General features: G+C 38.6%; 1 protein-coding gene and 2 long non-coding RNA genes across 4 annotated transcripts in view; 2 read left to right on the top strand and 1 right to left on the bottom strand.

Annotated features, from left to right (window-relative positions):
• Positions 1 to 381: 381 nt before the first annotated feature.
• On the top strand, positions 382 to 2,521 carry LOC138016080 (QRFP-like peptide receptor). Its single transcript, XM_068863252.1, has one exon. The coding sequence runs from the start codon at positions 682 to 684 to the stop codon at positions 1,795 to 1,797; it is 1,116 nt and encodes a 371-aa protein (XP_068719353.1). The 5' UTR covers positions 382 to 681; the 3' UTR covers positions 1,798 to 2,521.
• Positions 2,522 to 8,110: 5,589 nt separating this feature from the next.
• On the bottom strand, positions 8,111 to 9,923 carry LOC138015989 (uncharacterized). The gene is made up of 3 exons (XR_011125684.1): positions 9,622 to 9,923; positions 9,037 to 9,280; positions 8,111 to 8,256 (listed from the first exon to the last, which is right to left on the bottom strand). It is a non-coding gene; the product is annotated as an uncharacterized lncRNA (long non-coding RNA).
• Positions 9,924 to 10,886: 963 nt separating this feature from the next.
• LOC138016036 (uncharacterized) overlaps positions 10,887 to 16,094 on the top strand; it is a 34,498-nt gene continuing 29,290 nt past the window's right edge. The window contains exon 1 of one of the 2 annotated variants that reach the window (XR_011125697.1): positions 10,887 to 11,041. This is a non-coding gene — a long non-coding RNA (uncharacterized lncRNA). Of the gene's footprint in view, positions 11,042 to 11,323; positions 11,460 to 16,094 lie in introns of those variants that run through there. The other variant, XR_011125699.1, reaches the window with a different exon arrangement.

Genomic DNA, 16,094 nt, shown 5'->3' with positions numbered 1-16,094 from the left:
ATCATTTTTTGGTTCGTAAACAACTGAAAAAAGAATATATCCAACAGTCATTAGGAAATACCGACGCTAATAATTATAACTTGAAGCCTTCAATGCAACTGGCAAATCAAGAGAGAGTAAGTTGAATGCCATAGTCGCAAATATCTTATTATTTGCATCAATGACAGCCAGGTACGGTGGCGTGAATATTTAAACGACTTTTTTATTACTTGGCGTAGATACGTTATTGCAAAGAGTCATCGGCAATCATGTTTAAATAAAATTAAAACAAATGTCAGATTTGTTTTAAAAAAGTGCAAACAATAAAAAAAACAACAGAATCTTGAATGGGTAAAATATTGAAAAATATGATAATTTCTAGTTGTCGCCGTTGAACGAAAACCGTGATGCCTAACTTTAGGCGTCTGAAGGTCATAATATAGTTAGGTATACAGTTCTGAAACATTGTACATCCAGGGATTAGTGAAGTATGCAACTGATAAATTTTCTGGCGCTGGATCAAGGCATCGAACTTACATGAATGCAAAGAGGTTTGGAATGAGGGAATTAAAGTTGTGACGCGATTCCGGAAATTGACCTTTATTCGAAGCCGAAGTATTGCAGGACATTTGTGTTTAAGAACTGCTCCGGCGGGAGTCAAGACTACAATCTTCAAACCTAAGAGGCTGTTGGCTATCAATTATGGCTGGAAACATGTCAATGAACAACAAAAGCGCACCTCAGGTTATGTGTGAGTCTCCCGAAGACACGCCTCTGGAAACGGCTTGGAAAACTTTCTCATACTCCTTCATCGCGTTTGGTTCTTTGCTAGGAAACTCTTTCGTTATCATCGTTATTTTTAAGAATCGCAGCATGCGATCTACCATTAATTATTTCATTGTAAACATGGCTTCATCCGACTTACTTTTCACCGTTTTTGTTATACCGCGATTAATTTCTGAGCTGTATTATGAGCCTGGAAGATGGTTCGTGGGTGGGACGTTCGGCTCTGCTGTGTGCAAACTCGATTACTTTGTTCAAGATATTTCCACGGCCATATCCATTGTCAGTCTGGTAGCAATTGCGTTCGATAGATTACACGGCGTGGTTTTTCCAATGAAAGCGGGACTGATGGACGAGGGCAAGGTTTGTAAAATGGTTTTGACCGGGACGTGGTTCATAGTTTGCTTATTGCACCTCCACTATTTTTTTGCTTACAAGCTTAGCAGGAAAAATAACGGCTTATACTGCAGCTTTGACTGGAGTCTGGTTGCTGCAAAAACAGCTTTCGTGATATTTTCCACAACTCTATTCTTTTTACCAGCTGTTACCCTCGTGGCAGTATACACCATAATTATCATACGGTTATGGAAGAAAAAAATACCAGGTAACCAGTCCGAAAGGCAGAAACAACGAATTGCCAAACGGAATAGAAATGTCTTACAGATGATTGTCGCGGTCGTGATTGTGTTTATCTGTTGTTGGCTTCCAGTTAACGTATCGATATACCTTCTTCTTTTTCATTGGTCGGCCGATACCCCATGCTATACCAAAACATTGTTTTATTGGGTTATTTTACTGGCATATTCAAACGGTAGTATCAATCCGTTCTTGTATTTTATCTTTAACGAAAATTTTCGTCAGGGTTTCCGGAAAGTATTTTGTCACCATAAAGATGGCAATATTCCTGGGCCTCTTCGAAGTAAATCCAATTCTTTAACGCGTAGATCACGCCCAGATGCCGGCATTCATCTTGGGGTTTTAAATGCTGGACGTCGTGAGAAGACCCAAACTTCAAGAACAGCTTTAAAAAAATAGTACTGAGGCAAATCAAACGACAAAAAAGTCGGTCATAGATTTCTCTGGAGACTTCTTTACTGAGCAGAGCTGCAATCATTTACTGTTCTTTCCATTTGTCCTATTCCGGATACGTGGAGTGATGACTTGAAACGATATGTTTGGCATTTTGAAGCAACTAGGATAATAAAGATATGTTTAAAATAGCATTTTAGCCGGTGTTTGACAATTTTAATGTGAATCTTCGTAAAAACGAAGGATTTCTTACTTTTATTACCTGAATTCCTATTCCGGAATACGGTCAATCGAACTCGCCCTATTGTCATTTGTTCCGATATTCTTTATTCTTTTTTTTTTTTTTTTTTTTTTTTTTTTTTTTTTTTTTTTTTTCTCTTCGGAGAAGATAGTCATATTGTTAAACGGTTGTGCGAATGCGTGATGTGTTGACCACGCCTTGGTGTTATGGTTTGTTCACTTTGCTTTTAAAGTGCCCCTGTGACCGAAAAATCAATTCTTATGTTTATTTTGGGTTTCAAAATATGTTAACTAACCACTAAAGTTTTAAGCCTTCATTTAAAAAAGACACCTGTTTTTTAATTTTTAACTGGAATTTTCCTATTTAATGCCGGGGACGCCATTACTTACTTAAAGCTCTTGAGAGAGCTGGATCGAGGAGAAAATGACGTCAAAGGCTCACTAGTTTAAGAATGCAATGCGTTTGTACGCGACTGAATTAATATGCAGCTCGAAAGTTTTGAGCTTTCAGACTTGTAAACTCGATTTTTGCATACAATTATAATAAGCTGCATTTACACACTGAAATTTTAAGCTAGTGAGCCTTTGACGTCAAAGCTCAAAATTTTGCCAGTCAAGTGTTAAGCAAACACACTTTCACTGAAGAAAAAAAAGGAAGTGATTTTTTTGTGGTAAGCCTTTCAATGGCTTACCACATTGTTATAGCTCAAACTGGATTTCCTGTCCCGATGTCCAGAGTCGTGACAACGTGACATTAAACCCGTCAAAAGGCGACAGATTATCGGACAAAGGCGATTGATCACGATTACTTACGATGAAATCCATCGATATCGAGGCTATCAAACACATGGTTACTGTATCTGGGTAGGAAGCATAAGTGATTTCAGTTTTTTGTTATTATTATTTTGTTACAAGCAACAAGCAACTTTATCGTAAATACTTTTGTTCTTGGGCCATCGTAGTTTGATCAAAAATAAGACACAAACAGCAGTGATAAACATATTGAAAAATATAGCTGTTTTAAATTTCAACGGTTACTTTTGAAAATGTATGTAGAGCACATACGAAACGTCAAGTCATTATCAAAATGAAAAAGTTCAATATGTTTATCACTGCTGTTTGTGTCTTATTTTTGATCAAACAAGCAACTTTATTTTGTGGAGGCACGAAGACTGTTCTGTATCCCCATTGCACAAGGTATTTTTATGTTTTTGCGAGTATTACAAACAAGATTGTGCTTTGTGGCTGCCACGGCAAGTGCGGCTACAATAATTATTATAAAATCTTTCATCGATAGGCTTTACTGTCATTCGCTACTACTAGTTCTTTTTGCTATGAATTGTCAAGTGCACAACATTAAAAAGTCCGTAATTTTGGTTATTGATACCCATTTCACCTGTCAGGTACATACAGCTGTTTCGAGAAAGGTTGAGCGAGTTTCAAAATTCAGTCAAATGATCCAGGCCATGAATTAGCAACAAAGGCTTAGGATTAACTGAGAAAACATGATTCTGACGACTTTAACCTTACTTAATTTATGTCATGTTTCGCAGAGAAAGTTGGAGAAATGTACCAAAAATCGTGGCGCACGTGCAGAGCCATCGTTTTTGGTAATTAACCCTTTTGTTTTTGGACGTGTTTTGGTAGCGTGACAGCGAGAGAGAGCTTCAACATAAGCCCGTGCGTTCTGCCACTTTATCAACGCTATATCCTGAGAACTCTTTCATCCAAATAGGTTTTCACTCAGGGACGGTCGTGGCATCTTCGATTCTGGGCCTTCCCTACAAGTTGAATTTGTTTTATTGAATATCTCCCATACTACCTTTCGGCATCGTCGCGAACGCTCTTAACTTACTCTTCTTTTCAGTAGACAACCTTTCCCGAAACAGCTGTATAAAGAACTGTACTCGCGTGCAATGTTTGTTAAAATATTGTTGACATCTTGGTTTGGAAATAATTTGTTTATCATTAAGTTCAATCTTCCTTGCAAATTTGTTGGAGATGGAAAAATAAGAGATAACCTTAGATATGACCCTTGCAATAAAAAAGCATCACACGTGTTGGGGATCAGGAGCCAAAACTGCCGTAATTAACGATATTAGCAAAGTTTCGAGTGAAATCTTTAAACTTTTCGTAGTGATTAAGCCACTGATAAAGTTGTAAACAGATTGCTAACGTCGTTTCGATAGCTTTTAAGAAAGTCGCAATGCATGCTGTATCGGGAGCAACTTCAGAATACCGGGCCACTTACGCCCTCCTTAAATCTACTGCTCCCGTGGTCCGCAGTCGGCTTGGAAGTGTGGCAGTGTTTAAGTGAAGTGCTACGGCGGTCCTCAGTGGATGAATAAGCAATGAATCAAGTGTTGAAATGAGGTGCTACCGCGGTCCGCAGTCCCACAGTGGATGAATAAGCAATGAACTAAGTGTTGAAATGAGGTGCTACCGCGGTCCGCAGTCCCGCAGTCGATGAAAAGTGTAGGTAACCGAACCGCAAAATGAAAGCTAAAATTTTACGAGAGTTCTTAGGCCTAATCACTGCAACGAGCCCTTAGGCTTAATCAGTAAACGAGTGCTTTATTCTTCCCATGATCGCGTGAAAAGTGTAGTTGACCGAACAGCAAAATGAAAGCTAAAATTTTACGAGAATGCTTAGGCCTAATCAGTAATGCGTTCGATGCAGGCGGCATATTTCGTGATGTTCAAATAAAAATATTATGTAAATTATATCAACTGCGGGACTGCGGTAGCAGGATTTGATGAGATATTTCAGTGGCCCGGTATTCTGAAGTTTAGCCCCTGTATCGTAAACAAACCAGATTCCCATGTGCGCAAGGCCCTTGAAAATTTGTGGGGCTAACATGCTTTGAACGTGAGATGGGCACCGGACGCCACTGATGTTGTAACATAAATAACTGGTTTTTTAACGTTTTACGATTGTTTTTGTTTCACCTAAATAACTACATTTCACTCGACTCTGAAGTTTACTTAGTAAAATTTTGAACTATAAAGTTCTTACGGTGTTCACTGCATTGTACGTGATCTGTGGCACTGCATACAGACAGTAATCGGCGTGAACTATTGATCGGTGAATCAATCTACTTATAATTAGCGTGTATTAAGCTAAAGAGATGGTGAAGAGAACCAACGAAATCTAAATTGCATTACAGTGAAAAATTATCTCAAAGGTCATTTTGTTTGCTGTGAACTTGCCATTGCAAAACAGTGTGTCAAATAATAGTTTAGTACTTCAAACTGTATTTTTATTTTAATTACACTCAAAATATGTCAAGAGCCATTTTGTTTCCTGTTAAGCTAGCACTGCAGTTTATTAATAATTTTGTACTGCAATACTGTATTTAGTATTGTTCAGTAGGAAAATTAAACAGCAGCAACTTGAAAATGGGTGTGACAAATGAACAGTATGGAGCCAGAATTGGTATGCATGACGTATTTTAATACCTTAGTGTGTTCTATTTACCAACACTAAAATGCTTGATACGGCGGTATGAAGTGACAGTATGGTTAACTAAAATTGTGTGCCACAATGTTCACTCACTGTTCTTGGGAGAATTTCAAACGATGGCAAGGAGAACCCTGGGCCTAGAGTGTTTGATCCAGCAAAAGCAGTTAGTGCAGATAATTATTAGTGAAAGGAATGATCATGTGAACAAGCATCAAGTTTCTATCAATTTTAACGAATTCGTTGATCCTACTCATACAGTTTGTGCTGAATTAAATCAAGGTAATGAATCTGTGTTTGGCATGGATCAAATGCAGGAAAACAATGTGTTACTGACTCAAATATTACTCAGTGAAATTGACCTTTTCACGATAGCTACACCATCTTGAGTCCTGGTGCATTGTGGTCTATCCAGGTTAACAAGCCCGTGGATTGTGCCAAATGCGAAATCCATTGCTGTAAAGCTCAATTGGTGATTTTGAAATAACATAAGCAAGAAACAAGTAAATAAAATAAAATCAAAAATCGTAGAGAGAGGTATTAGAAAGTTTTTTTATTGCCTTTCCAAAGACTATATCTCAGACAACTCATATGCATTTTAAGAATTGTGGTGAACAGTGTGAGGCAGAGTGGCCCAGTGGTTAGGGCGCTTGCCTTGAGATCCGGAGATCCCTGGTTCAAGACCCGCTCTGGCCACTCGTTGAATTTGTTCCTGGTAGTCCCTGGTTCAACTTCCCAGCTGCACTTGTAAATAGCCAACTGGTTTGCCTCCGGCCAGTTGGGATTCTTAACAGTTGTTGTCGTGTTCTGTCGTTTCGTTGATTGTGTTTCATGGCCCTGAAAAGCCCCTATTGGGAGCGGTCAATTAAGTATGTATGTATATGTAACTTCTTTCACTGCACATCCAGTATTGCTCTCAAATTTTGCGATTTTAATTAAGCATAGCTCAACACCCTTGTTTCCAGCACCTCCTCCTCTACCTAGTGACTTACTACTTGACGCATTGCGTACTTTTTTTTATCACAGGGCACTTTAATGCTTCACCCAATTTTAAGCTGCTTTCACACAAACAGCGGTGACAAACATCAGATATAAACGCATCCTTTTTGAAATTATCTTTTACTTGACGTTTCGTATGCTTCTGCATACATCTTCAGAAGTGACGGTTAAATAGGAAATTGGAGTTTAAATATACAGGATTACTAACTAATTAAATATTAACTATGAAGTAACAGTAGAGGTGACAAAAAAAACTAATAAAGACACAGCTTGTCACTGCTGACATATTCATTTAAGGTCGGCTTTAAATCTTTGATCAACAGTGTCTCTTTTATATTACAGTGAGTGCCGGATCACCCTTTCGCTAAAACTTCAAAATGATCCCATTTTAAACTGTGACCAGTTGATTTAATATGGTCCTTTTCAAGAGGAAGGGAAAGAAAAACAAACGTTCGCAAAAAGTGGGATTTGATCACGTAGGCACGGCTGAGCCGGACCTGGGAGAGAAATACTTCAGCATTCTCTGGCGTTCATTTATGAAAGGACAAAAGGACGTATTTGCCGTACAAATTTGCTATCCTTACTGTTACAGATAGCAGCAATGAAAACATAGGTAGCGTCACAACAGCATGGGGAGAGGCTATGATTTTCTTCCCTCGCGATCTTTTCGGGAGAGAAAAGATGCTGAAAATGATTTCTAGAATCCTACCTTTCTTTCTAGCCCTCAGGCCTAGGACAACGAAACCTGATTTAATTAATGGTGCATTTCTTACGAGTCTCCTATAACGCAGTGGTAGAACAGTTGAAGTGATAACCAGACAGTCAGAAAAGGAGAGGAAAGGAAAGGAAAAGGGAAAAAGGAAATTTACTTGTGTCTAATCCTCTAGCGCTGGAGCACTAATTGGGGACACTGTAAACCGAACTGAATCAAAAAATTAACGCAAATCGGATCAAATGCTGATTTTTGAGGAAAGGGAAAGACCGGAATACCCGGAAATAAACATTGCAGTACAGAGTAGAGAACCAACAAAACTCTGCCAACATATGACGCCGAGTTTGGGAATCGAACCCCGGCCACATTGGTGGGAGGCGAGTGCTCTCACCACTGCACCAGGCCTCCACCCAAATGTTCGAATTCTGTTGGGAACACTTTGTATGTGGAGCAGTTTGGAGTCACCATGGATAACTTAATCTACTCCTTCCATCATCTTCTCGGTTTTTTGGGACTGAATCTTTCAGTTCTAAGCCGGGGGTTGTATTTGCTTCATTACTTCTTGGAGGCATTAATTCTACATCTTCATCACTTCGTGGAGCAGTGCCGCCCAGTGGTTACGACGCTTGCCTTGAGATCCGGCGTTCCCGAGTTCAAGACCCGTTCTGACCACTCGTTGAGTTTGTTCCTGGTAGTCCCTGGTTCAACTTTTCGGGTACTTGTAAACCGCCAACTGGTCTGCCTGTGGCCAGTTGGGATTCTTACAGTTGTTGTTGCTGTTTGGTTCCGTCGTTGTGTTGATTATTTCATAGGCTCTGAGAAGCCCCTGTGGGTAGTGGTCAACTTAGTATGTACTGTCCAGTATTCTATTGTATTACTATTTTAAACAGAAGATCTCTGACAAAATCTCATTTTGCTAATAACATTTTATTCTGTTGCACCTGCAAGTTCGTTAGTTTAAACGTTATTGTCTTATTTTACTTTACTTTTTTTCTTGTCATATTAATCATGTATAATCTTCATTCCTTGTTGCCTTGCATTGCACTTGGTTTCTCTGAAAGTAAACAGGATTGTTGAATTAATTATAAATTTAGTTCTCTTTCATTGCACCATTACGTCGACCTTACGGTGTAAAGGTTAAAAGAGCGCGTAAAGTCAGAAAGTGAAAACTTAATTAGTACTGTAACACCGTCCATTGCTCCAGCATTGTTCGCACTCTTTCTCTGCCTTCTCGCTTCTTCGACACTCGAAATCTAAAATAAGATGTATAATATAGCACTCTAAGCTCTCCTTAAGAAGAATTAGGTGATATAACCTTTTTATAACTTGATGACTCGAACGACAATACAGTTACTTTCAAATGTTTTACCACTAAAGATCTGCATAATTTGTGTGCCGTCCATGTTTTTCGTACTTAAGCCGATTATTTCAGTAATTTTGCATATCCAAGGACTTCACCTTGTCATTTATTGTTGTTCATGGAATTAGCTAGGTAAATGTCAAATTAAAGACAGGCATTTCGTTGGCTAACAAACATTGCATAAACTGAGATAGCCTTTGTATAAATTATATCTCCCTAGACCTTTGCACTTTGTGCCTTTTCGAAGAATTAACGAAGGAGAGTGCAACGCTTCTCATTTCTAGATATTTCAGACACTAAACTTTCGCAATGATTAACATTAATCAGTATACATGATTTAAAAGAAAACACTTTGAAACCTTGTCTAACTAACCATGTTTAAAACATGGTTACAGTTTGGTGTGAACGGGACTTGAGTTTTGTTCAAAGCAAAACGTTTTAAACTATTGAAATTCGGTTTCTTTACACTTTTACCTTTCTAACTAAACTGAGAAGATGTGTCGTTGACTCAAGCCATGAGAAATTCCATTTTCTGTTACAGTGCCTTGCAGTTGTCGAATTTTCTCGCGTCGAAATTTGAAGGGGTCAATTACCCTGTGAAGAATATTTCTCTTGCCGGCGCAGGCCCATCTCATACAAGGAGGAAAAGATGCAAGGCCCTTTTTCGCACGAGTGTTAGCTACGTTTGCACCATCGCTGTCTTTGTATGGTAAATGATCTGAAACCAAAAAGTGAAATTAATTCGAGTAAGTGCATCCACTCAGGAAATCTACATACTTTGCACAGGTATAATGTAGCCATCTGGACTCCTTAAATGCGATGTTAAACTGTTTGCAACTCTGTTAATCATCAGGAAAAGATTATGTATTGAAAAATCGCTGCCGTAGAATCGAAAATGTTGTGCAATAAATGAACAGCTACTCTTCATTCCAATTCACAAAATGCTACTTTTCAGAACAATTGAATCAAACTATGGCTTTTTTTTATCATTAATAATTTCTTTATGAACACCAAATGAAATGATCTCTCTGGACAAAAATCAACGAAAATTTTCAGCACCCGCTTTAAAAAGTTCGTCATCTTCTTGATTTTCAGCGTGACTTCGTTTGCTATGCATTCCCGAAGCTTGCCTTAAAAGAAAGAAGACTATAACAGTTACGAAAAGAAGGCCACAGAGAGATTTTGATGCCATTGCAAGTACAAGATTAGCTTTGAAAAAGCACTTGATCATAGCCCTTCCATTTATGCAGTTCTCAAGTTCCTTCCGGTGATGGGAATGTATTTGCCTTTTCTTTACGGCGGCTGTTTAATGCTTTTGTTCCTTTCCTTTTTGTTGAAAGCGTTGCAAAATTAATTCCATGTTGCATCTTTAGGGCCACGTCAAAGACTTTCATCGCAGTTTCATGAAAAAGTTGTTTCATAAACAATATTCACGTAATTGTCCCAGGGGAAGTTCACCATCAACTAAGCTGACAAAGTAGAAGGAAGCTGTTAAAATTAGCGCAAATACTGCTATTTTACAAAGGAACTTAATCAGAAATAGAGAAGAGGAAATACGATCAAAATAAACATAGGCCAACATAAAGTTCAACTTTTACTTCCTTTAATCATATCAAAACAATCGTATTTCAATCATTTATATTAAAATTATGACACGATTAAACCAAATACTTCTGAGATGTAAGGATATTTACTTAACATGAAGATAAGGGATTCATCTTCACCTTAAGTTAAGATGTGGTCGGTTTTTGTACGAGAATCATTTTTTTTTTTTAATTGAATCACTTTTTCTTCATCTAGATCTCACCTTTATATAACTAAACATAAGACTGCAGCCAATAGTGTCAGTGCACCGACACAGCATTAAGTCGTGCAACAAATTGTACTTATTGCTTCGGGCTTTGTGCCGATTAATTGAGGACCGTGATTTTTCGCACTCTACTGAGATCCATAGGGAGAACGGCAGTACAACGGAACTCGAAAAGAACTGTTATAAGAAAAAAGAAACTAATAATAAACGAGCTTGGGCATGATGGCATGATATAAGAGAGCTTTATTTGAAAAGCACTGAAGAACCGGATTTAATTAGAGTTCCGTTCTTTCATGTTTTGTACGAAGACCAAAGCGAGTCGGTACATAACAAGCTTTTTCTTTCAACTGAAACAACGAAGCAACCCAACTGATTCTTGGGAGAATATATGGAGCAACTACAGAATACAGGGCCACACAGGACCAGCACATGCAAATTAGTTAGAAGCTTTTGTAGAGCAAGACACACGACAATGGGAGCTTTTGTTATTCAATGATATGGAAATAAGTGGCCCTGTTTTCTGTAGAGATATACAGTAGCCTTGTATTTGCTGAACTAAGAGTGCTCTATACCATATCATATTTCGTTAAGTTCCTTTGTTGTCTGATTTTCCTGGAGTGAAACAAAAGGAAATTACTTCCTTACTGAGCTCTTTATCGCGTTGAAGAGGTAAAAATTTCTTTTTTGTTGCATGTATCCTTTGTTGGCAATGGGACTGCCGAGTTTTACAGTTTTTGGGACGGAGAGAAATTTAATTTTGTAATAATTTTGAAAATAGACACCAGATCCTGTTTCAAAAGTTGGAACCCTTTGATTCTTAATGCGCCTGAGCAAAGCCTCTCTGGTGTATCTGTTTCCGGTAAAATTTGTTCTCAGGTTGAATCCGTTTTTAGCTAAGTTTGATTGAATACTCACTCAGATTAATTGAAGATAACTTTTTTGGAGCCTAAATTAGGCCTAGATAAAAATTAGGTTCAGGTTCAAGATTAGTTTTGGTTATTATACATGGACATCAATTGACTGCGCTCGGCAAGACCTTTTTGCTTGAGTACTATCTTGCAAGACGCGCGCGTACGCTCTATATTTCGTAAGTATTGTTTGTTCGTTTCTTTTGTGACAGTACGTCTTCGTTTTTAAGTAGACAATCTAATGTATGCTCATTTTACTTCACATTTTTTAGTTGAATCGTTTTCCTCGCTTTCCACACGCTTTCAACGGTTTTATCGCCAGTGTAATATATGGTGTGGTCTAATTTTGTTCTTGGTTTGAATTTTTTTTTTAACCGGTTCATTCTTTTTCAAACCAGCTTAATTTCGGACTTTTGTTGTTTAGTTTAATATATAGATTTAGCCAAGCCTAAAAGCGGAGCTCCCTGGGTATTTATTCTCACTGCATGTAGGGTTTAACTTAGTGAAAATATAAGGTTTTCGAATTGTCCGGGTTTTGGTTTCTCCGATTACTTTTCTTCCCTTTCTTCTATAGAAATTTTCATTGCGTAACTAGTGAATTCCACGGTAAATTTCACGCGTAAAACCGATATCGCATGAATCACGAAGTGATGAGTGCGATGTCGGTTTTTCAAGTAAAATTTGCTTTGGAATTCATTAGATTGGCAATGAATTTTTCTTGGATTGCATTAGTTTTAAAAAGAAAACAAGCACATTTTGATGTATTCCATTGAAACACGCCAGCTTGGCTTTGGAACGAAGATCAGCAAAATACGGCAACCAAGAAAGGACAAACTTAAAACAAGATCCACTCCAACAGATCAACTATTTCGTTATGTCCAAAAGAGTACATATGATTGTTATTAAATTCCAGTTGAAAATAATTCTTTCCCGAACAAAGGAAAAGAACTATTTTTAAATACGCATCAACTTGAAATAACTCATCCGTAAAAATAACAAACGGTTTAGTGTCCAAGAAAATAATTTGTGGCGTAACTTCTGCCACCAAGTTTGAGCTATTACTGGTATACTGTTTTGTCGTTCTCGTTCTCTTTTCTTTCGTTTCTGTTCTAGTCATAGGTCCTCCAGGCATCATCAACCTTATCAGAGCTTCTAAAATATGCCAAAAATTGCAATACAGAGAAAAAAGCAACTCTAAACAAATATCCATATATTCATATATTGATTTGAATGACTGCGTAGCCACCAGTGTGGACCAGAGGTATCATGGTATGTCAAACTGGATTGAAACCAGCGAAAATGCAAAAAGAAAATATTTTCGAAACCGTTTTCCAATTAAACACAAAAAGCGTTAACTGTTACGAGTTTTAGTTGACGTAGTATGGCCGTGTAGCAGCGTCGAGCAACAGAAAGCGAGTGAAAAAATTAAGCCTCGTTTCTGTTTAGGTGGGTTAACCTATGTTGAGCCTGCGATCCAATCGAAAACCAGTTTCTGGTCAGCAGGCAACTTTAAAAAAAGCTGACTTCGATGAGCTCTGAACTGAAGCCCGCGATATGGTCATGTGATATTGGTCAGCGAATACCTTGTTTTGACGGGTGTCAATTGACCATATCCATTCCAAAATTAGATATTCTTTTGTTTTTATTCAAATTAGACCTTGATGCATCGTTCAAGGCAAAATATATTTTTGAATTTTCAGCTCAAGAACGAGGCATCAAGGGCTAATTTGAATAAAAAGAAAAGAATATTTAAATGACGGCCATTTTGGAATAGGGTCTATGGATGCCCAATATTAAAGATGTATGTTACAAATTAGCGTGATACTGGTCGCATTGACATACATGGATGGGTGAACGTACGGACGGACGGACGATCGATGATGTCATGATCACAGCTATTGCTGGTTTTCACTCACGTGATCAACAGCCATGTTTTTCATCGAAAACAAAAGGAAGCGTTTGCATAATAGAGTTAAATTCCCGGAGGATTTGGTCGGGGCACCAACATGGCCGCCTTTTCTTTGTTTAGGGGCACCAACATGGCGGTCGTGACGTCATGTGAAAACCGAGAATAAAGCCAAAATTTCTCGCATCGATGGGTTACCATGTTTTCCGTTAACTATGGTGCTCCGCTAATAGGTTTTGCCTCACAGTCGGGACAGCTCTAGGATGTTAATAATAAATAATAATTTACCAATTTATATGGCGCATATTTAGATATTCTGATCAATAGCCTTTACAATCACCATAAAAATAAAATGCTTGTGAGGGTTTCTTGTCTATAATTGTATTCATTTGTTACATTTATGTCTGTTTTCGTCATCATTAAGTTCTCACATTTCTTTTACCTGTTACCTATCCTCCGCGTGCCAAGTGGCACATAGGGCCTCCACAGAAGCTTTCCATGTCTGTCTGTCTACCGCAACGCCCCGCACCTCTTCCCACGAACTCCATCCTCCTTCTTTCATCTCCCTCTCAACGGTCCTTCTCCACGTTGTCTTTGGTCTCCCCCTCTTTCTTTTTCCCTCCGGTCTCCAATTTAACGCCGTCCTTGTATCGCTCGCTCTGTCCTGCCTTAGAATGTGGCCAATGAACTTCCACCTTCTTCTCTTTACTTCCTGACTCACTGGTGACATTTCCGCTCTGGCTAGTAACTCTTTGGTGGTGATGTGATCTTGCCAACGTATGTTGTGAATCTTCCGGAGGCATTTGTTTTGAAACACGTTGAGAACATGTTCATTGCTCTCGGTCATTTTCCAGGTCTCACATCCATACATCAATACAGGCAAGACGAGGGTCTTGTACAGTTTCATCTTCGTTATCTTTGAGATGCTCTTGGAGTTCCAGATCTTAATTAGCCTAATATATGTTCCTCTTGCCTTTGAAAGTCTGTTCTGTAAGTCCTCCATCCCACCTCCTTCTTTATTGATTTTGGCACCAAGATAGGTAAACTCTTCTACTTCTTTGATGTTTTTACCCACTATGCTGATAGGTACTTGATTCTTCGCATTGATTCGTATGACGTTGGTCTTGTCAAGGTTTATTTTTAGGCCGACCCTTTTGGCTTCCCTGTCCATCCTTGAGGTTTTCTCTTGCATAATGCTACGTCATCTGCAAAATCTATGTCATCCAGTTTTGTTGTTAGTCTCCATCTTATGCCGTTTTTCCCCTTGCCAACAGTTCTTCTCATTATCCAGTCCATCACTATACGAAAGAGGAATCCAGACATGTTGCAGCCTTGTTTTACACCGGTCTTAATATTGAACCATTCACCTCTCTCTCCTTGGTTCTCTACAGCACATTGGAAATCCGCATAAAACAGCTGTATTATCCTTATGATCTTCTCGGGGATGCCATACTTCCGCATGATAATCCGGCCATAGGCTGTCCCGGTGTACCGAGTCGAAAGCTTTCTCAAAGTCTATAAAGTTCACATATATAGTTGCTTGCCACTCGTTTGCTTGCTCTATGATATTCCTCAGAATGAAGACTTGCTCTGTTGTTCCTCTCCCTTGCCTATAACCAGCTTGCTCCTTCCTGAGTCTTTTGTCTGCTCCACTTCTCACTCTGTCAATAACAATACGACCTAGAATTTTTCCAACTATGGACAATAGAGTTATGCCTCTTGAGTTTTTACAGTCCTTTATGTTACCCTTCTTTGGCAATTTGATTATCAACCCTTTCCTCCAAGCCTCTGGAATAACCTCGAACTTCCATATCTTCGACAACAGCGCATGTATCTTTATTGTTGAGAATTCTATGTCCGTCTTCAATAGCTCGGCGGTGATGTTATCGATGCCAGGTGCTTTCCCACTTTTCAATTTTCTAACTGCCACCTTTACTTCGCCTAGTGTTGGCTCAGTGTCTGCGATCTCCTCTATTGCTTCCTGGAAATCGATCTCTTCTTCGTCATCATCCATGATGGTTATTGGATTTTGTGGTGGTTCTCTGTTCAGTACCTCTTTGAAGTGTTCTGTCCATCGGACTTGTATATCTTTTTTGTTGGCGAGGAGGTTTCCGTGCTTGTCCATCACCGAAGTGCTTTGACGACTCTGGCTGCCATTGCCAAGTGTCTTTGTTAGCAAGACACTTACATTTCTTTTAGCTCGAACATATTTCATTCGATCACCTATTTCGTTCAAGTTAAGGTTAAAGCTACTGTAGCTCTTCAATTTTGTTTTCCTCTTCTTTGGTCCAAGCTGGGATAGTTATGTAGGTGTCACTTCGTTCTTTGTTGTTACATAAATCTAGGTAATATTTAGCGCGGTTACTTTCAAGATTCTTTTGTATGCTTTACTGTGGCAAACACATTGCTTTACTGTGGCAAACACATTGTAATTGGGGAGTCAATTGGGGAGTCTTATTTCATTCGCTTAACTTCTTTCCCGTTTATTTCCCTTACTCTGTTTATAGTATACGGATAATTCGTATGTGTTACTTAAGTAAGTTTTCCTGTTATAGCATTCCAATTTAGGTTTTATCCTGTTGTATTTTTAGTTTGCTATAACGTATGTTACGAAATTAATTTCTTACATTTTAGTTTACGATAATCGAACATCGATCAACAAGAATTCAGCATAAAATCTCCGTTGACTGATTCTAATTGGTTCTTGTCTTCTCGTGGGTTATTCTTGTGTTTGGTTCGAGAAGTCCATAAAAACCCCTTTCCAACGCCCGACACCTTTTTGCCCTTAAAGGGTTTTAAAGTGGATCTTGTGAGTCCTATCCGTTAATAAGTCTTAAGTCGAGATTTAAAACTGTCAAGTGATGTTGCTTGACAAAGCTCCACAGGTAGGCTATCACGGTCTGGGAGC

This window comes from Montipora capricornis, chromosome 9 (assembly GCF_036669925.1).
Source record: "Montipora capricornis isolate CH-2021 chromosome 9, ASM3666992v2, whole genome shotgun sequence".
NCBI classification, from domain to species: Eukaryota; Metazoa; Cnidaria; class Anthozoa; order Scleractinia; family Acroporidae; genus Montipora; species Montipora capricornis.
This window is presented reverse-complemented; position numbering and strand designations above follow the sequence as displayed.